This window comes from Sphaerodactylus townsendi, linkage group LG02 (genome assembly GCF_021028975.2).
Source record: "Sphaerodactylus townsendi isolate TG3544 linkage group LG02, MPM_Stown_v2.3, whole genome shotgun sequence".
Taxonomy (NCBI): Eukaryota; Metazoa; Chordata; class Lepidosauria; order Squamata; family Sphaerodactylidae; genus Sphaerodactylus; species Sphaerodactylus townsendi.
The window spans coordinates 179006515-179027001 of record NC_059426.1 but is presented as its reverse complement, the minus strand read 5'-3'; the positions used below and the strand labels follow the sequence as shown (position 1 = coordinate 179027001).

The following is a 20487-nucleotide window of genomic DNA, read 5'->3' as shown; positions in this document are numbered from 1 at the left end:
CTCAGTAAACCTGAGACTTGTCGCTGCAAAGGAATTAGGCTGAAGTCATGCCTTGTGGTTCTCACGCACTATGACTGGCTGACAAACGGGGGAACAAATTCTTGTTCTGCAGAGCAAACGATCCCAGAAGCAGAGGCCAAAACGTGTGGGAATAATAAATTCTCCCAAATCTCACCCAGAAGAGCTGCAAAAGTAGAGACTGGTCTGATCCAGCAATTGACTTTGCATGTGATACTGGAAGGCTGTTTTCTAGCTTTAAACCCTGTTGCGCTCCAGGGACATTTTTTAGCAAAAGGACCACAAACACAAGCAGGATCTTTGGAATATACATTTTTGAGAGTAGCGTCACTCTTTGTCGGCTGTGACTTTGAAACTGTCATGCTCTTCTTGCCTGCTGGATTGCGCAGAAGATGCAAAAGCAAAGCAAATGACTAGTTTCGGATTTCCCTGCTTGAAATGTGTGGCTTGACAGATATGCTTCAAATTTGGGGAACTAATAAGGCCGGATTCAGCTATTTGTGCCAAATTAAGGTCCTCACACTTTTGTTTGTGCAGTGTCCTGGAGGGTCCCACCCCTACTATAGGAGGGTCCCACCGCTGTATCTTTGCAGAAGCCCACTTACAGAACATAAGAACAAGCTTTCAGCTGGATCAGACCAGAGTCCATCTAGTTCACAGCTCTCTCTGTTACTCTCGCGAGGGTCTCTTCAGGGTGCTCTTTGGGAGGTCACATGCAGGATGTGAAAGCAATGGCTCTTCAAGAACATAAGGAAGAGCCCTGCTGGATCAGACCAGAGTCCATTCAGTCCAGCTCTGCTACTGCAGGGTCTCTTTAGGTGCCTTTGGGAGCTCACATGCAGGGATGTGAAAGCAATGGCTCCTCCCGCTGCTTTTCCCCTCGAGCACCTGGTCTGCAAAGGCATTTTGCAATCTCAGATCAAAGAGGATCAAGATTGGTAGCCATAAAGATCAACTTCTCCTCCATAAATCTTCCCAAGCTCCCTTTTAAAGCTATCCAGGTGGAGGGGCCATCACCAATTCCTGTGTAAGCAGTGCAGATTCCAAAACACCAATCACACGCTAAGCGGAAGAAGTGTTCTCTTTTCGATTTAGTCCCAATTCTTTCCCCCCCAGCATTTTCTAAATGGATGCCCCCTGGTTCTAGTGTATTGTGGGTAAGAGAGAAAAATTTCTCTCTGGTCAACATTTTCTACCCCGTGCATAATTTTATAGACTTCAATAATATCCCCCCTCAGACGCCTCCTCTCCAAACTAAAGAGTCCCAAACGCTGCAGCCTCTCCTCATAAGGAAGGTGCTCCAGTCCCTCAAGAAAACTTAATCCCCCATTATGCTACAGAGTTGTTTAAAATGGGGCCAAGAGCAGCACCAGGGTGGCACGGCTACTGACCGAGAGCTGCGAGCGCGAGATTTAAAGTGTTTTCAGTCAAACAAAAAGTCTCCATTTCATCTGGATGCTGTTCCAGACTCCGGCCAATCCAGGCATGTCAAGACCTGTCCACTTCAGGCATGTCAAGACCTGGAGCATGATCTTTGTGCATGAGAATCACAGCCATTGGCAGAAAGACCACAGTGGTGAGGCCGGTGAAAGCCACAGACAGAGCTTTTTCAGTAGTGGCGGCCCCTCTTGTGTGGAGCGTCTTTCAGTCACGTGGGGGGTGGAAAATCGCTCCCCTCCTTGAGATGCCCTGGTGCAAAAAAAAAAGTCTGTTTGGTCGCGGGGGGCCTGGGGCTCCAGATTTGCACCAGGCTACATTTTCCTAGATATGCCTCCTGCACGCCGGGTGTCTGGCTGCTTTATTTTAGGCAATTCAAGCTGAAGCATTTTGTTTCCTGGGCTTTATTTGCTGCCGTTTCTCATTATAAGCTTCGTGGGCAGCCTACCGCAGCCTGTCAGAAGTGCTTTTGATTGCTGTTACTGCTGCTGCTCAGGTGTAAATACAAGTGATTTCCAGCTCGCTACTGATTAATATTAGGGCAAAGGGCAGGTGGCAAGGCGGTCCCTTTACCAACACCAATAAAGAAACATCAACAAAAGCACTCTGTGCTCCCAAAGTTCTGCAACAAAGAAAGTCTCAAACTGTCCAATGGTAGTCCTGACACGCTTCAACGCTGGGACATCTTGGCTGCTGTCATCAGATTTGATTTTGCAGTAAAACCAAAAAAGGGTCTTTGACAGATTTAAGGAGTCAAGGTGTTGGTCTAAGCTGGATTCCAAGGTTAACCTCCTTGTCCCTTAATATCAGCTTCTACAGGCTATTGCTTTTGCTAACAGACACAAATATCAAACATAACATTTCTAAACTTAAACATTAAAGAAAACTTTAAAGAGTACAAGCACATATACTTATAGGCAAGAATATCCTAAATTAACAATAACAAAACCTTAAATCAATTGGAAAACCTAGGTAAAATATAACCTAGACAATGTGGCAATAGCCTAATTCAGCACTAAAGGGCTTTCATTATATCCTAAAAGGCAAAGGCAAGAGGGAAACCATGTAGAACATTGGCACAATCATACGGGCCCCTTGCAAGCCTTATGGAGGCTTCTGAACCACACAGGTCTCTGTGTCCTGACCTGGAGCCAGTGTAGTTAGGTAACTCGACTCAGGAAAATATTTTGGCTATTTTCCTGGTCGGTAACATTGTGAGTTCCTGCATGGCAGGGGATTGGCTGGAAGGGGGGGGGGTGTTTTTCTGCTCATGCAACCATTTGTTTTCATGCAAAGGTGCTTCCCAGGGTGGTATAGCAGAGAGAGGCGGAATGTTGCTGTTCATAAGTCCCTTTTTTCACTGAGCCGTCTTGAAAGAGATTGGTCTTCAGCCCTTCTCTTCTGGTCTGAGTCAACAAGAGTTCCACACATTATTTCAGATCAAAGAGAAGATTCAGCGAAATTATGCAATTAACATTGACTGACATTTTGACTGCTGCTCCTTGAACTGAATGATTTATGTGGACTTACGTGAAGTTACGTTGAACAGAATTAATAACTGGTTCTACCCAGAGGTGGGATCCAACCAGTTCTCACCACTTCTCTAGAAGTGGTTACTAATTTTTTCTGAGTGCCGAGAAGGGGTTACTAGCAACCTCCCTGCCCAATAGGGGATTGTGCAGCTGCCACTGTTTGAATCCCACCACCATCGAACCTGTTATTGTACCCTTTTTGATCCCATCACTGGTTCTTACTCCTCTTATTGCTCCCCACATCCCATTAAAGTCTCCTCGATCTCTACTCCAAGGAAAAAGAATAATAAACTTTTTCCTGGCCTTACCCAGCTCTGCCCTGGACAGGCTCTGATCTAGCAAATCACAAAGCTGAATGCCAAACAGGTGACTCTAAAACTACATTTCCCACAATGCTTAAAGGGAGAGCTCTCCCTACCTTGATTTATTCCTAATACATAAATATTGGTTTCACAGAAATAACTGAACCCTGCATGGGACTGCACAAGGTTTATCCACCGCCCCTCCCAGTGTAGATTCTGGGTGGTTTCCAACATTTACAGAGCCATGTAACAATTTAAATTTAATAATAGGACTACACCTACTGTTGCACTCAGGCTATAACTAATTTTTCAAATACGTATATCTATATGCATGAGTTTATATCATTGTTCATATTTTTTTTATATTTCATTAGTTATAAATACAATCATTTCTTGTCAACAACATCCAACAGGTAAGTTCAACTTATTTTTATTAATTATAACAGATAGATTCAGGGTCATCCATATTAATTCAGGTAAGTATTTAGTTCATACTCTCCCATCAGTTCAACATCCATAAGGTAAGTATTCAATCAATGCGAAAACATGTATATACATAAATAAATATATATTCAGTCCATCTTGTTCATCAACATTTTATATAAATCCACTCAGGTAAGTATTCTGTACGTATTCAATAATCAGTCCAAAATTGTGCACAGGCATAAGTCCAAATTCTTTTAAACACAAAGAGGAAAACACATTGTGCCTAATTTATATAAAATGTTGATGAACCAAGATGGACTGAATATATTTATGTATATACATGTTTTCGCATTGATTGAATACTTACCTTATGGATGTTGAACTGATGGGAGAGTATGAACAAAATACTTACCTGAATTAATACTGATGACCCTGAATCTATCTGTTATAATTGTTAAAAATAAGTTGAACTTACCTGTTGGATGTTGTTGACAAGAAATGATTGTATTTATAACTAATGAAATATAAAAAATATGAACAATGATATAAACTCATATACGTATTTGAAAAATTAGTTATAGCCTGAGTGCAACAGTAGCTGTAGTCCTACAATTTAAATTTATACATTTAATGTAAACGTAATTTCAAAATCTTTTAAACACTTGTGCACTAAGCCCACCTCCTTTAATCTTTTTTTGGGGGGGGAGGGGGGGCTTTTTGCCATCTCAATACTGTCTTTCAGGACCTGGTTTTATGTTTTATGAATGGCTGACATTATTGTTGTTGTTGTTTTTGGCTTCCTCTACTGGGGGCCTGCGGGAGTTACGAGGGTGTCTTGGCCGTTCGCCTGCTGCTTTCTCCTCCGACCGCCCCTGAATTGCATGGAAGGACGGGAGGCAGGCGGAGGGCGGCTTTCCTCTTCTCGAGCATGCGCAGACGTGCGGCGGGAGAGCGCCCTTCTTCCGCCCTGGCCGCGTTGCGCGCGCAGAAGGCGGGAAGCGCTGCCGGCGGAGCCTGGCGATGCGGCTGCCGTGCGAGGCGTCGGTGGTGAGCCGGCTGCTGCCGTCGGCGGGGCTGCGGGCGCCGGGGCGGGCTGCCCGGGCGCTGCTCTCGCTGGGGAGGCCGTCTGGAGGGCCGGGCGGCGGCGGCGGCGGCGTCTGGCTCCTGATCAGCACCGCCCGCGACCGCCCCGGCACCAAGTACCAGGTGAGCGGGCAGCCGGCTCCCCTCCCTGGACTACCTTGCAGGGGTGTTGTGAGATCCTTTGCGAACCTTTCCGCAGAAGATCTCACAACACCCATGCAAAGTAGTCCAGGGAGGAGCATTGCACCTTCTGAGCTGTGGCCTCAAAGGATGCTTGCAAAAGCTGCTGTTCACTTCTCACATCCCCCCCTCCTCAACACGTTCATCGCCTCGCCTGAGAGTTCACTGTCCCGCCACAACTACTAACCCAGAGTCAAACTGTTCCAGACAGGAGGGCTCATTCTTGGGAAGGGGGGGGGGGTGCAGAGCAGGTGCAGCATTAACCGGAAAACGTTTCTGCTGCTTCTCTGCAACTTGGCAGGTGGTCAGATTCAGACAAGCACAGTAGATCTGCAAGAGCACCAGCCCTGCAGTGTGGGACCCTCTCCGACCTTATGCTGCTTGTGCTCCACTGTTCCTGCCAGGCAGGCAGCTCTCTGTTGGCTGCCGGGCCTGTCTGGTGTTGACCAAAGCCGGGGCCTTTTCTATCATGAAAGGGGAGGGGGGTGCTCCTTGGAGAGATTCAAGAGGGGCTGTGACAGTGGTGGTGAACCTATGGCACGGGTGCCAGAGGTGGCACTCAGAGCCCTCTCTGTGGGCACACGAAAACAGAGTGCCCCCCACATCTAGGCTGGCCTGGGCCACTGGCCTCAATTATTAGCATTAAACCTAAGATCTAGTTTTGGGGAAGCAGTGCAGGTAACCCTGTTAAGCGCTGTTAAACCCCACTGATTTTCATGCAAAGAACTAAAGTGCAGTCCTTTACCTGGGAGTAAGCTCGGTTGCTGGCAATGGGGCTTGCTTCTGAGTAAACCCTCCTAGGGTCGTGATTCACCCATTGGAAGAGCTGCACGGTTGCTTCAAAGCAAAGCCACCAACTACCACCAAGCTTACTCCTGAGTAACGCACACCTCAGTATTCAGGTTAAATTGCCGTGTTGGCACTTTGCGATAAATAAGTGGGTTTTGGGTTGCAATTTGGGCCCTCGGTCTCAAAAAGGTTCACTATCACTGGGCTATGAGGTCTGCCTGAGCGGATTTGAACGGCAGGATCTTTTAAGGACTGTAAAGAAGAAGAAGAGTTTGGATTTATATCCCTCCTTTCTTTCCTGTAAAGAGACTCAAAGGGGTTTACAATCTCCTTTCCCTCCCTCCCACAACAAACACCCTGTGAGGTGGGTGGGGCTGAGAGAGCTCTGAAGAACTGTGATTAGCCCAAGGTCACCCAGCTTCACCAGATAAGCCTCCACACTCAAGTGGCAGAGCAGGGAATCAAACCCCGATCTCCAGATAAGAATGCACCTGCTTTTAATCACTACACCACGCTGTGCAGGCAGGGGCACGTAAGTATTGGTCTGCATGGCCTTGTCAGCAAATAAACAAAGTCTAAGGTGATTCTGGGCTGGGGAGAGAAAAAAAGTGACAGGCTGTTGCCGGGTTTCCAGGCTGCAAGGCTGTTCTCGTAATGTTTCCCCTACGTCTACGACTGGCATCTTCAGAGGCATGTCACGGCGAGGTGTGTTTCCCTCAAATTTATGCTATTATGGACTGAACATTTAATACTTACCTACATGGAAGTCTCAGTTTGCCTTAACTTGGAATTTAAAAGTTGTCTTGGATTTAATACTTACCTGTGTGGGAGTTTAACAAGTTTATCACATTTATGCTAGTATGGACTGAACATTTCATACTTACCTACATGGAAGTTTATGAAGTTTCTGTTGTTGTGGATTGAAGAACACTTACCTGTACGGACGTTTGTGAAATATGGATGCAATTTGATGAACTGTGTATTGATACAGACCTCGATGAAATTGGACATTTATTTGTGGGATGTGAAAAATCTTTGTATTTATACTGAGTTCCGCATTTCAGATAACTTGAGTTCATTTGTAACCCCCCCCATGGACAACAAAAAAAGTTGAGAACGAGTCTTATCCATAGGGGTTGAAGCAAATATAATGTAAATAGAACGGTGTATGTACACATATATAAAAAATAACACAAATAGAAGAATATATGTATAATATCTTTATCTGTAAAAAACAGCCAGAGTGGAACAGATGTAATTGGAGTTTGAGGTGTGCTTCCCTCCATGGCACAGATGTCAGTTGCAGGTGCGGTGATACGTTAGGAGCAAAAACTACCAGACCCTGGCCGCACATACCGGAAAACCCACAGCAGCCAGTTGGATCTGGTACAGCAGACGGAAGAGGCTGGTGGCAACAGTGATGCCTGTAGGGCAGCTTCCTGATCCACCTGGCTGTCACTCCATGCAAGTCCTGTGACCCTGGGAATAACCCTGCCAGAGCCCAGTGTGATCCAAGCCTTTGATCAGCAGTGGCGTAGGAGGTTAAGAGCTCGTGTATCTAATCTGGAGGAACCAGGTTTGAGTCCCAGCTCTGCCGCCTGAGCTGTGGAGGCTTATCTGGGGAATTCAGATTAGCCTGTGCACTCCCACACACGCCAGCTGGGTGACCTTGGGCTAGTCACAGCTTCTCGGAGCTCTCTCAGCCCCACCTACCTCACAGAGTGTTTGTTGTGAGGGGGGAAGGGCAAGGAGATTGTCAGCCCCTTTGAGTCTCCTGCAGGAGAGAAAGGGGGGATATAAATCCAAACTCTTCTTCTTCTTCTATTAACACTTTGTGAAACCAGCATTTCCTAATCTCTCGGCATGCTTCCTATCAGTGACGCAGCAGTGAAAGGGCTGTGTGGTGTAGTGGTTAAGAGCAGATGGATTCTAATCTGGAGAACCGGTTTTGATTCCCCACTCCTCCACCTCAGCGGCAGAGGCTTATCTGGTGAACCGGACGCGTTTCCGCACTCCTACATTCCTGGACCTCGGGCCAGTCACAGTTCTCTCAGAATTCTCTGAGCCCCACCTGCCTCACAAGGGGTCTGTTGTGGGGAGAGGAAGGGAAAGGAGCTTGTAAGCCACCTTGAGTCTCCTTACGGGAGAGGAAGTTTCCATATAAATCCAAACTCTTCTTCTTTGTTACAGAGCTGTTTCCCCAGAGGAGTCACTCACCCCCTGCCTCAGTCTGCACAAAGGTTTTTGTGAATGGACCTGCAGTGAGGCTTCTGTGCTGTAGCTACAGCTCATGTGTGCAAATTATCTCATGTTGACCTTCTGTATATCTCTGTCTGCAGTCATCCGTCAGCCATCCTGCTATCCCAGCACTAAAGATGACCCGTCTGGCATCGACCACAGACCCGGCCTTTTCCACCATGGCCTTGCCTCTGTGGATTGAGGGAGCAAGCTTTGGCTCTGAGGGAGCATGGCCTTGGCTCTGTGGATTGAGGGAGCAGCAGTGGCGTAGGGGGTTAAGAGCTCGTGTATCTAATCTGGAGGAACCGGGTTTGATTCCCCGCTGTTCCGCCTGAGCTGTGGAGGCTTATCTGGGGAATTCAGATTAGCCTGTGCACTCCCACACACGCCAGCTGGGTGACCTTGGGCTAGTCCCAGTCCTTTCTGAACTCTCTCAGCCCCACCCACCTCACAGGGTGCTTGTTGTGAGGGGGGAAGGGCAAGGAGATTGTCAGCCCCGTTGAGTCTCCTGCAGGAGAGAAAGGGGGATATAAATCCAAACTCTTCTTCTTCTTCTGCGGCTCCACAGACTAGGACACGGAGTAATGGGTTCAAGGGGAAGGAAAAGAGATTCCACCTTTGGAGTCTCCTTTGGAGGTTTTTCAAGAGAGGCTGGATGGCCATCTGTCAGGAGTGCTTGGATTGTGTGTTCTAGCATGGCAGGGGGTTGGACTGGATGGCCCCCTAGGGGATCTCTTCCAACTCTGTGATTCTATAATTGGGCTCTCAAGAAGTGTGGGGGCTCTTCCTTGGTGATGTTCAGGGGGCACCCCAAAACCTCCCTCTGCCTCCCTCAGCTTTTAAGGGAGATTTCAGGTGGTTTATTTTATTCCATTTTTGGATTTAGACAGAATGGTTTCAACTATTATTGTAAGTCACCTTAAATAAGCATAAGCATTTTATTGTCATTGTGCACGCACAACGAAATTCACAGCAGCATTCCTCGATGCACACAATTTCAGACTCCTACCCCACCCTCACTTTCCCCTTCCTCCGCCCATCCCTACACAGCCCCAAACACATCAACACGAAGCCCCGGAGTTCAGCATCGCCACAGCTCTTGAGTAGAAGCTGTCTCCAAGCCTCTTTGTCCTAGTTTTGATAGACCTGTATCGTCTGCCGGATGGTCACAGTTCAAAAAGAGAGTGTGCTGGATGAGACGGGTCTCTCGGAATATTTTGGGCTTTCTTTAGGCTTCAGGAATTATAGAGTTTTTCCAAGGAGGGGAGAGGGCAGCCGATAATCCTCTGTGCAGTAGGGATCACCCTTTGGAGCGCCTTCCTATCTGCCCCTGTGCAACTGGAGAACCATACACAGATGCAGTAGGTTTATTTATTTATTTATTTATTAAACTTTTATACCGCCCCATCCTCTAGGGGCTCTGGGCGGTGTTAAGACACTCTCTATAGGTTAAGACACTCTAAGGTTAAGACACTCTCTATAGCACAGCGGTAAAAGGACACCAGGAGTTTTCCATTCAGTTGTTGTTCCCTTAAAAGTCTCAGATAGTACAATCTTTGCTGGGCTTTCTTAACCACCGCGGCAGTCTGTACGCCCCAGCGTAGATATCAATGTTTTAATGGAGCACAGTGGCGTAGGAGGTTAAGAGCTCATGTATCTAATCTGGAGGAACCGGGTTTGATTCCCAGCTCTGCCGCCTGAGCTGTGGAGGCTTATCTGGGGAATTCAGATTAGCCTGTACACTCCCACACACGCCAGCTGGGTGACCTTGGGCTAGTCACAGCTTCTCGGAGCTCTCTCAGCCCCACCTACCTCACAGGGTGTTTGTTGTGAGGGGGGAAGGGCAAGGAGATTGTCAGCCCCTTTGAGTCTCCTGCAGGAGAGAAAGGGGGATATAAATCCAAATAAAAAGTAAAAAAAAAACAACGAACCAAAACAACTCAGTGTGTTAGCAGGCCTAAACAGGATGCTGATAAAATGGCTTTCAGGCTAGAAGCAGCTGTAGAAATGGCGTTAAAAGACGGAACCCTTCAACAACAACAAAAAAAGAAATGTTTTGCAAGGCAGTTTTAGCACTCAGCCGGAGTGCTTTTGTTTAAATGACTCATCCCTTGTTCCAGAAAAACGGTTGCCTCACAGGACAAAGGAAGAGAAGTTCCCCAGTTTGCATTTGCGCACCCTCCCGCAGAGAGATTTCTGGCACGTTCTCTGTCAGAGCTTCAAACTGCTCTGTCGTTTTATTTATTTATTTATTTTTAAATCGGCATTTAACATTGGACATTCCCATCCGCTGATCTACGTGGAATTGGTTGGAATAAGCCCTCCTGCGATGATCAAAGCAGGTTCGTTGTCAGCTACGCCGGCGTAGTGGCGTAGGAGGTTAAGAGCTCGTGTATCTAATCTGCAGGAACCGGGTTTGATTCCCAGCTCTGCCGCCTGAGCTGTGGAGGCTTCTCTGGGGAATTCAGATTAGCCTGTGCACTCCCACGCATGCCAGCTGGGTGACCTTGGGCTAGTCACAGCTTCTCGGAGCTCTCTCAGCCCCCCCCCCCCCGCCACCTCACAGGGTGTTTGTTGTGAGGGGGGAAGGGCAAGGAGATTGTCAGCCCCTTTGAGTCTCCTGCAGGAGAGAAAGGGGGGATATAAATCCAAACACTTCTTCTTCTTCTCTTCATCAGCAATTGGCTCCTGCCTCTTCCTTCCGATTTCTGAGCTCCGGTCCGGAGGCTTGGAAGGTGCTTGGAGAAAGAGAGGCCTGCAGGGCAAATGGCAGCCAGGGCTGAGTGTGAGGGAGGGAATGGCTCTCTTCAGCCTTGCAGGCTGCTCCATTCCTCAGGCTTCTACAATCATGACAACTCTTTTCCTTAGACCTCGCCTTAAAAGCTTGGGTATAGGGTTTGTGGGAGTGGTGCTGGACGAGAGGACTAGGGGCCACCTGATCTGGATGAGTGAAAAAATTGCACAACTAATATATGAGAGAATGGCTAAGGCTAACAGCCTAGTCCAGGGGTCTGCAACATAAGAACTAGCCTGCTGGATCAGACCAGAGTCCATCTAGTCCAGCACTCTGCTACTCGCAGTGGCCCACCAGGTGCCTTTGGGAGCTCACATGCAGGAGGTGAAAGCAAGGGCCTTCTGCAATTGGCCATGCTGGAAGGGGCTGATGGGAATTGTAGTACATAACATCTGGAGTGCCAGAGGTTCGCCACCACGGACCTAAACATTAGGAAGAACTTCTTCACCGCCAGAGCTGTTTGACAGTGGAATACGCCGCCTCAGAGTGTGATGGAGTCTCCTCCTTTGTAGCAGGAGGCTGGGTGGCCCACTGTTGGGAGTTCTTTGATTGTGTCTTCCTGCATGGCAGCGGATTGGACTTGATGGCCCTGGTGGTCTCTTCCAGCTCTGTGGTGCTATGAGTTAGACGAGACCGGCCGTAATGAATGGATCATTGCTGGGGGTCAGTATCGGTTCATCTAATCAGACGGAGATTATTGTGCTCAGGAAGCCTTTCAAAGTTTGTTTATTTTTAAAAGCTTGTTTACTCAGGATCATAATGTTGTCATTTTCTCTGTTCTCCCCCCCCCCCCCCAAATCTCCAATTCAGTTAAGAGAAAACGTAGAACAGCTTTTCACCAAGTTTGTGGAAGAAGGAAAAGCCACCATACGGCTGAAGGAACCGGCCGTGGATGTCTGTCTCAGCAAGGTATGAGATCCAGCCCAAAGCCGTGCCTGTCCGATCGGTGCTCTTACCTGACAGGTAAAGGATAACCAACCAAGGATGGCTCGCCTTGCTACACAATTTGCACAGATTAGGAAGGGAAAGAAACTTTTTTGCTTTGATGTTTCCAGAGTTGGGAAGCTACTTTTGCAGCTCAGTTCCAGGAACACTTTCCACAGAACGATCCTCATTGAGGGCAGCAGGACTTACTTTGGGCGGGGCTGTAGCTCAGTGATAGAGGATCCGCAGAAGGTCCCGGATTCAATCCACGGCATCTCCAATTGAAAGGATCAGAAGGGAGCCAGCGTGGTGTAGTGGTTAAGAGCAGGTGGGTTCTAATCTGGAGAACTGGGCTAGGTTAGGGGTCTGCAACCAATTGGCCATGCTGGCAGGGGGTGATGGGATTTGTAGCCCATGAACATCTGGAGAGCCACAGGCTGCAGACCCCTGATCTAGGTGGTCTGAAACACCTCCACCAGAGAGCAGCTACCAGTCCGAGTAGACAGTGCCAACCTTGATGTACTGATGATAGCAGGCAGCGTCTTGTGATACCGAGTAGACCTGCTACAACTGCAGAAACATTCATAAATGGCATCTGTGATATTTATTAATTGATTATGTTTATAGCCCTATTCTTCTACAGTTTAAGTTCCATGGGGTCAGTGCTACAGGGGTCAGTGCTATTAGTCACAGACCAGGAAAGGGATTTGGGCGTCTTAGTTGATAGTTCCATGGGAATGTCAACTCAATGCATGGCAGCTGTGAAAAATGCAAACTCTATGCTGGGGATCATTAGGAAAGGAATTGAGAATAAAGCTGCAAAGATTGTCATGCCCTTATATAAAGCAGTGGTGCGACTGGTCGCCACATCTCAAAAAGGATATTGAAGAGATAGAAAAAGTGCAGAGAAGGGCAACAAGGATGATTGAGGAACTGGAGCACCTTCCTTATGAGGAGAGGCTGCAGCGTTTGGGACTCTTTAGTTTGGAGAGGAGACGGCTGAGGGGGGATATGATTGAAGTCTATAAAATTATGCACGGGGTAGAAAATGTTGACAGAGAGACATTTTTCTCTCTTTCTCACAATACTGGAACCAGGGGGCATCCATTGAAAATGCTGGGGGGAAGAATTAGGACTAATAAAAGGAAACACTTCTTCACGCAACCTGTAATTGGTGTTTGGAATATGCTGCCACAGGAGGTGGTGATGGCCACTAACCTGGATAGTTTTAAAAGGGGCTTGGACAGATTTATGGAGGAGAAGTCGATCTATGGCTACCAATCTTGATCCTCTTTGATCTGAGATTGCAAATGCCTTAGCAGACCAGGTGCTCGGGAGCAACAGCCGCAGAAGGCCATTGCTTTCACATCCTGCCTGTGAGCTCCCAAAGGCACCTGGTGGGCCACTGCAAGTAGCAGAGTGCTGGACTAGATGGACTCTGGTCTGATCCAGCAGGCTTGTTCTTATGTTCTTCTTATGTTCTTATGTTCCTTTTTAGCGACGATGATACCAGCTGTGCCTCAGCATGTTTTTAGGTTCACTTAAGGTTTCAAATGAGATGGAAAGCAAGCCAGCACTGCTTTTCATTATTCAGTGTTAAAAGAGGTGTTTAATTTTCGGCTTCCTACATGGTAATTAGTAAGCAGTTAACTTGTGCCTAGACAGAGTGCTTTACATAACATATTGGTTGCCAGCCCGTGCTGAATCTCTGTTCACATGAATGTTTCTGTTGCCAGGCTCCCTTTTTTGGTGGCACCTGTTGGAACTTCCTTTCCTTTCTCTCCTCCTGTCTTCATGGAGTCCGTTTTTGTTCTTGTCGATTCGGTTTGACACCGGGGCACCATTAACGCAGCACTCCATGCCCCAGTTAACGGCTTGCTAATTACCATGTAGGAAACTGAAAATTAAACATCTCTTTTAACGTTTAACAATTGAAAAGCGGTACTGATTTGCTTCCCATCTCATCTCTAATCCGGCACCCCTGTGTCAGCACTGCTTGAAGAATGTACCAGAGAAAGGATCATTGTGCTTTTCCCTTTGTGCGTTGCAAAGGCGGCCCAACTTCTGGTGCTGTGGCGTGTTTATAAAGGCAGGGACTCTGCAAATGCTGATGGCCGTTTTGTTCCGTTTCAACTGCAGGCAAACGCCAATCTCTTGAAGGCTTTCCTCTCGGCAGTGAAATTGGCCAACAGTGGGACCCATGAGGAAAGCATGCCCCTCTCTGCTTTGGCCCCAGCCAAGGCATCCGAAGTTGAGAAACCAAAGACAAGGATGACGATCACGTCGAGGAAAGAATACCCACTCACCCGCAACTTCCCATACTCTCTAGAACACCTTCAAGCCTCCTACTGCAAACTGGCCCGCGTCGACATGCGCATGCTCTGTCTGAAAAGCCTGCGGAAGTTGGATTTGAGCCACAACTGTATCAAGAAGCTGCCGGCCACCATCGGGGACCTCGTGTGCCTTCAGGAGCTAAACCTACACAACAACCACCTGGAGGCGTTCAACACCGCGCTCTGCAGCTCCACCCTCCGGAAGTCGCTCCAGTCTCTGGATCTCAGCCAGAACAAAATCAGAGCTCTCCCGGCTCAGTTCTGCCTGTTGCAGGAACTGACTCACCTGAGGCTGGACGACAACGAGCTGATCCGGCTGCCGTTCAAGATCGGGCGGCTGAGGCAGCTGCGTTTCTTATCCGCCGCTCGCAACAAGCTCCCGTTTTTGCCCGACGACTTTGCAAAACTCTCCCTCGAGAACCTGGATTTGTTTGGCAACCCGTTTGAGCCGCCCAGGCCGCTCGTTCCCGACATACAGCTCAAAATACCATTGACTTTGTTAGAGTATTCTGCAAGAGCAACGGTGAATTACAGGTAAATGTGTTAAGATGAACTTCCCTGACATGCCCCCGTAAATGGCTGAAACTTTCGAAATGAGCAAAATCTACTTTGACTGACAGGGACATAATGAGAAACAAGTGAATCAGAGATATGAATGAATCTATTAAAGGGATTAGGAAATACTGCATTCTCAGGGTTTCTATGCAGAAATACAGTGGTGAAGTTGTTAAGAGCAGGTGCACTCTAATCTGGAGAACCGGGTTTGATTCCCTGCTCTGCCACTTGAGCCGTGGAGGCTTATCTGGGGAACTAGATTAGCCGGTGCAGTCCAACACATGCCACTTTGGGCTAGTCACAGCTTTTCGGAGCTTTCTCAGCCCCACCCACCACACCGGGGGCGGGGGGAGAGGAGGGAAGGAAAGGAGATTGTAAGCGCCTTTAAGTCTCCTTACAGGAATAATAAATCCAAACTCTTCTTCTTTTTCCAAGCATGCATAATTTTATTAATCTTACTCTCATGTTCCCCCCACATCATCTTTTTTCAGTACTGAAAAGTACCAGACTCTTCAGTCATTCCTCAGCGAAGGCATTCTGACGAACCCCCCCCCCCCCATTATCTTGTTGCCCTCTTCGGACTGTTTCCAGTAGTGCAATATGCATCATCTTTTTTTGAGGTGCAGCAGCCACAAAGTACTTATTAGTCCAGATGAGTCCGCACCAAAGACGTTGTGATATTTATTTCCGGTTTCGTTCCTGATAACCCCAAGCAGGGTGTTTGCTGTTTTCTTCACGCTGTCAAAACCCCAACATCTCTTTCCCTCCCTGATTCCACCAGTCCAGACCCCATCAGCATGTCTTCAAACGACCCGGCCAGGGTGCAAAGAGATTTATGTAGTTGGAATTGTTGAAGCAGCGGATTTACTCGGAGTAGACCACCTTGCAGGACGCAATGTAGACAAGAACTGACAGACACACAGTCACCTAGTGCAGTTCTGTTTATTGCTATCTACTGACAAAGTGCTTCGCCAGACCACAGGTGTTTTCAGGCACACGTCACATTGCTGTCTGTGCTAACTATATGCAAAAGTGGTACCAATCAGGTGCCCTCACCTTATCAGGTTTGCACACGGTACAAGCTGTGCACTCGGTCCTAATCTGCACACGGCACCTGCTAGAAGGAGGGTCCAGCTGTCATTTAGATTTTGCTCATCTAAACAATTACACATGTTCTGACACCCCTTCCAAAATCGGTATGACAGCATGTACATTATTTACAACATTTACAGACCCCACATGTAGCTGTTCACACAGTAGATCATATTTTTCTTTTGAAGTAGGTTTTGTTAATGCATCAGCCACATTCCAGTTGATCATGACTTCTGACTACCTTCTGTGGAAGTTAATCATTTCATTGTCCATTCACTATTGCTTGGAGTATGAGATGAGCGATGGAGCATGAATTTCAACATGAATACTGACTGATAATTGGGGGGAAAATTGACCTCTCACAAGACCGTTGCCAGGAAGCAAGGAATTGTGCAAAGAGCTTTGACTCTTGGAAGCTCATAGCCACTGGTTGGTCTCTAAAGTGCACAAGGAGCTCCTGTCTATATAACGATAATGAACAGACTTTCAATATGGCAGAAATGTCCTTTGAGGGGATCTGAAGCAACATAGATTGTTGGCTAGGCAATCTGTTCCATTCTTTTTTTGTATTTTGGGCAATCAAATAGAATGCGGCTAATTGATTCCAGCTGATTCAGAAGCCAACCAGTTCCTCTGGAGGTCCAAAAACAGGGCACAGAGATTTTAGTAAGTGTTCACCTGATATTGCCTCCTGGCCCTGGAATTCAGAGTTTTACAGCTTCTAAATGTGGATGGTCCCTTTAGTCCCAGTGGCTGTGCTCTCAAAGATGCTTAATTTGTCTCCTCCTTTCTTTGAACTTCAGTGTAGTTTGACAGTAAAGATAGCTGTCTTTATCGAGAGCGTTTTGCAGCATTGAAGGTGTCCTCAGTAATTCATCAGCTGGGAAGGGCAACCTTATCAAATGGTTGGCAAGACTGCCATGATCTGGAGGCACACGGGTTGAGCGCGAGCGTGGCCGGTTGCCAAAGTCCACCTGGCAAAGTCACGGCTGAAACAACATTAGAAACAAATTACATTCGCCCACTTTGTGCATTAGCTTTATCAGAAGAAGGAGAGTTTTGGGGTTATACCCCACTCTTCTCTCCTGTAAGGAGTCTCTAGGTGGTTTACAAACTCCTTTTCCCTTCCTCTCCCCACAACAGACACCTTGTGGGGCAGAGAGAGTTTGGAGAGAGTTTGGAGAGAGTTTTGCTTCACGTGGAGGAGCAGGGAAACAAACCCAGTTCTCCAGACTGGAATTCATTGCTCTGAACCCCTACACCAGTGGTGGCGAACCTATGGCATGGGTGCCAGAGGTGGCACTCAGAGCCCTCTCTGTGGGCATGTGCAAACAGAGTCCGTCCCCCCCCCCCCCAATCTAGGCTGGTCTGGGCCACTGGGCTCAATTATTAGCATTAAACCTAAGACCTAGTTTGGGGGAAGAAGTAGGTAACCCTGTTAAGCGCTGTTAAACCCCACTGATTTTCATGTGAAGAACTAAAGCACGATCCTTTACCTGGCAGTAAGCTTAGTTGCTGGCAATGGGGCTTGCTTCTGAGTAAACCCTCCTATGATTCACCCATTGGAAGAGTTGCACGGTTGCTTCAAAGCAAAGCCACCGACTACCACCAATCTTACTTCCGAGTAACGCACGTCTCCGAGCCAACCGTTTTTTCTAAACTAAAACCTCAGTATTCAGGTTAAATTGCCGTGTTGGCACTTTGCAATAAATAAGTGGGTTTTGGGTTGCAATTTGGGCACTCGGTCTCGAAAAGGTTCGCCATCACTGCCCTACACCATGGTGGTTGATTTGTTCTTCTCTTTTGAAGAACACATTACTCATCGTTCACAGCTATGGTTCTGTCCAGCAGAAGAGTGCAGGTTTATAATTTCCCAGCTGACTTTTAATCTTGTCATTAAATCCCAGACGAAGGCAGTGGGATTGTGCAAGTGTAGTGGTTAGAATATGAGACAATGATTTGGGAGACCCAGGTTCAACACTTGACTCCGCCATGGAAGCTTGCTATGTGACCTCGGCCATTCTCAGCCTAATCTACGTCACAGGTTATTTGAGAGGATACAGCCAGGAGAACATCAGAGGATGCTTTGGAACAGGGTCAGGTGTCAAGCGTCGCGACCCTCCAGATGTTATGGCCTACGAGTTCATCACTCCCCCTGCCAGCATCATGCTGGCAGGGGGATGATTTCTGGGAACTGTAGATCCACTAACATCTTGGAGGGCTGCACGTTTCCTGACACCCTATGCTTTGGATGGAAGGGTGAGGTGGGGTAAATAAAATAAGTTTGTCCACTAGGGTGGGTGTGCTTTAGCTAAGTCTTTTGTCAGGCTTGCAAAGAAGCACAACGTGGCAGATTCCTTGCAGCTTCCTTCTTGTGGGTGTGATGGTGTCGGAAGGCTTGATTTCCTGCTGTGTTCTTGCCCCTAACCTACCTCTTCCGTGACAACATCATCATTTGAATTCAAGCTTTCCTTGGACTTAGGACTTGGGCTTTGAAAATAATGGCTGCTGTAAGTAACACTGATGCACCATTCAGAGCTGCATTTAAAGCACTACTACCGTGTTTCCCCAAAAATAAGACAAGAAAGGTCTTATATTAATTTTGCTCCCAAAGATGTATATGGTCTCATTTTCAGGGGACATTGTCTTACTTTTCTGCCTCCACAGCTGCAAAATGCTTTGATGTTCCTGTCTGGATGGGCATGCTTCCAAACAAAACCCTTTGCTACCGCCTCCTACTTCTCTGGGGGATGCTTTATATTTATCACTTCAGCAAAACCTCTACTATGTCTTATTCTCCGGGGATGTCTTATTTTCGGGGAAACAGGGCAGGTGGAGGAGAAGAAGAATTTGGATGTAATAACCCACCTTCTTTTCCTGTAAGGAGACTCGAGCTTACATGAAGCTCCTTTCCTGTCCCTTCCTCTCCCTCAGTTGCAGAGACACCTTGTGAGGTAGGTGGGGCTGAGAGTTCTGAAAGAACTGTGACTGGCCCAAAATCTGCCAGCAGGCTTCACGTGGAGGAGTGGGGAAACAAATCCAGTTTTCCAGATTAAAGTCCACCACTCTTAACCACCAATCTAACGATGCTGGAAAGCTCTTGAATGCTCTCCAACTTAAATTATTTTGGAGTGTAATAGTACAATAAGGAAATCACATCCCTCAAAGACATCAGGAAGGCTGTCACAGAGGTCATTAATTCATGGGGTCTCTATAGGTCACAAGTGACTTGGCAGCACCACATAACTACAGTATGAAAGGGTTGAGAGCAGGTTCCACTTAATCTGAGAACTGGTTTGATCTCTCAGCCTCTGTCATTGGAGGCTGTGGAGGCTTATCTGGGAATCTTAGATTAGCCTGTGCACTTCAAGACACGCCTAGCCAAGTGGACCTCAATAGTCACAGTTCTTCGAGCTCTCTCAGCCCCACCCACCTCTGCACAGTGCTATGGGTTTTGCTGTGGGGGATCTGGAGGGAAAGGAGATTGTCAGCCCCTTTGAGTCTCCCAACAGGAGAGAAAGGGGGGATATAAATCCAAACTCTCCTCCTCCTCTTCTTCTACTGGGTGTGTGGAACTATTTCAGGGAACCAAAGCTGCTCTGTTCACACGCCCTGTGTTGTTGTTTTCTTCTGCAGGATCCTCTACGGCCGCCACATCCTCCCGTCTCACCTCTGTGACGACCTGGACATGTCCAAGACTTGCCAGTGCGGCCGTGCCTGCCTCACCTGCTTCATCCAGGCGACGGTGACCATGAAACTCTCCACAGTTGGCGTACACACGGTCGCAGTTGAGTGCCGGACTTAACATGGGCGGAACGGAGGCCCCCGCCCTCCGCTATTTCTGCTCCCTGACTTGCTACTCCCAGTTTCTGGACAGGCACCTGCAAAGCGCATCGTGGTGACCTAGGCCCCCCCGACATCATGGGCGTGTGAGGACGCAAAGGAGTCTGGCCTGGCTCTGCCTGTTCTCAGAGCAACCATAAAATGCTTTGTACCTCGGCCCCCTGCTGTTACTCGGGAAGGGCTGGCGTGAGGGTTTCTCTTTGCCTCTTGCCTTTTTCCACCGCTCAGCAAGAGGGAGGAATGTGAGCACCGGTTTTAAATAACATAGTTTACTGGGGGTGGATGCTGACGCAGCTCCGTGTGCCTTTGTCTGCAGATCAGGGAGGCTGTTTCCCTGTCTGTCTTCCCAGCCGTGGCTTCTGCTCTCGGGCCCCGTTCCTTCCCCCCCCCCCTTTCTCTTTCCATTGTCTTCTGCAAGAATCATGAGTGGCTCCCACCCTCCAAGAAACAGCAGGTGTCCAAAGCGTGCCTTCAGCCACGGCAGCTGGGGAACAAGAAGAGATTCTGTTCCCCATGAATAGTGACTCGCACAAAAATAGCGCCAGTTAGCTAGATCCCCCCCCCCCCCCCCCCGCTTTCGAAAGTCAAAGCGTTTTCTACCTGAATTGACCTATGCCTTCTGTCTCAGGACGAAAGAGCACAGCTGATCTTACAGGTCCAGTTATGTTTTCAGTTGCTATGTAAGGCCGTAACATGCTTGAGCAAGTGACTGAATAGCGGCCTACTTACGATAAAGCTTGTCTGCTGGAATTGAGTTTCTCCGTTTGCAGGGTTTTCCCCACAAAATGTAAGGTGCCAGGTGTTATGAAAAAGGTAGACCCGCGCGCACAAAAACACAGGGCTTTATTTTTTCTGATGTGATTCACGTTTCCACAGGCCTCCAAATAAATATTTCGTACGGAGTCGTTCTTCACTACTAAACCGTCATCCCTCTTCTTTTT

The 20487-nt window shown here is 47.8% G+C and overlaps 1 protein-coding gene across 2 annotated transcripts; it reads left to right on the top strand.

Moving 5' to 3' along the window:
• Positions 1 to 1322: 1322 nt before the first annotated feature.
• Positions 1323 to 20467, top strand: LRR1 (leucine rich repeat protein 1). Of its 2 annotated transcripts, none has more exons than XM_048486179.1 (4): positions 1323 to 1594; positions 11610 to 11708; positions 13863 to 14590; positions 19340 to 20467. In XM_048486179.1, exons 1-4 carry the CDS (start codon positions 1559 to 1561, stop codon positions 19506 to 19508), a joined length of 1032 nt encoding a protein of 343 aa, XP_048342136.1. In that variant the 5' UTR covers positions 1323 to 1558; the 3' UTR covers positions 19509 to 20467. The 2 variants fall into 2 exon arrangements, with proteins under 2 accessions (XP_048342136.1, XP_048342135.1); XM_048486178.1 differs by lacking the exon at positions 1323 to 1594 and adding an exon at positions 4695 to 4921.
• Positions 20468 to 20487: the final 20 nt, after the last annotated feature.

Coding starts and splice junctions, on each gene's coding strand:
- LRR1 (XM_048486178.1), top strand. CDS start 4,736: ATGCGGCTGCCGTGCGAGGCGTCGGTGGTGAGCCGGCTGCTGCCGTCG. Junction 4,922..11,609: donor GCCCCGGCACCAAGTACCAG/GTGAGCGGGCAG, acceptor TCTCCAATTCAG/TTAAGAGAAAACGTAGAACA. Junction 14,591..19,339: donor AGAGCAACGGTGAATTACAG/GTAAATGTGTTA, acceptor TTTCTTCTGCAG/GATCCTCTACGGCCGCCACA.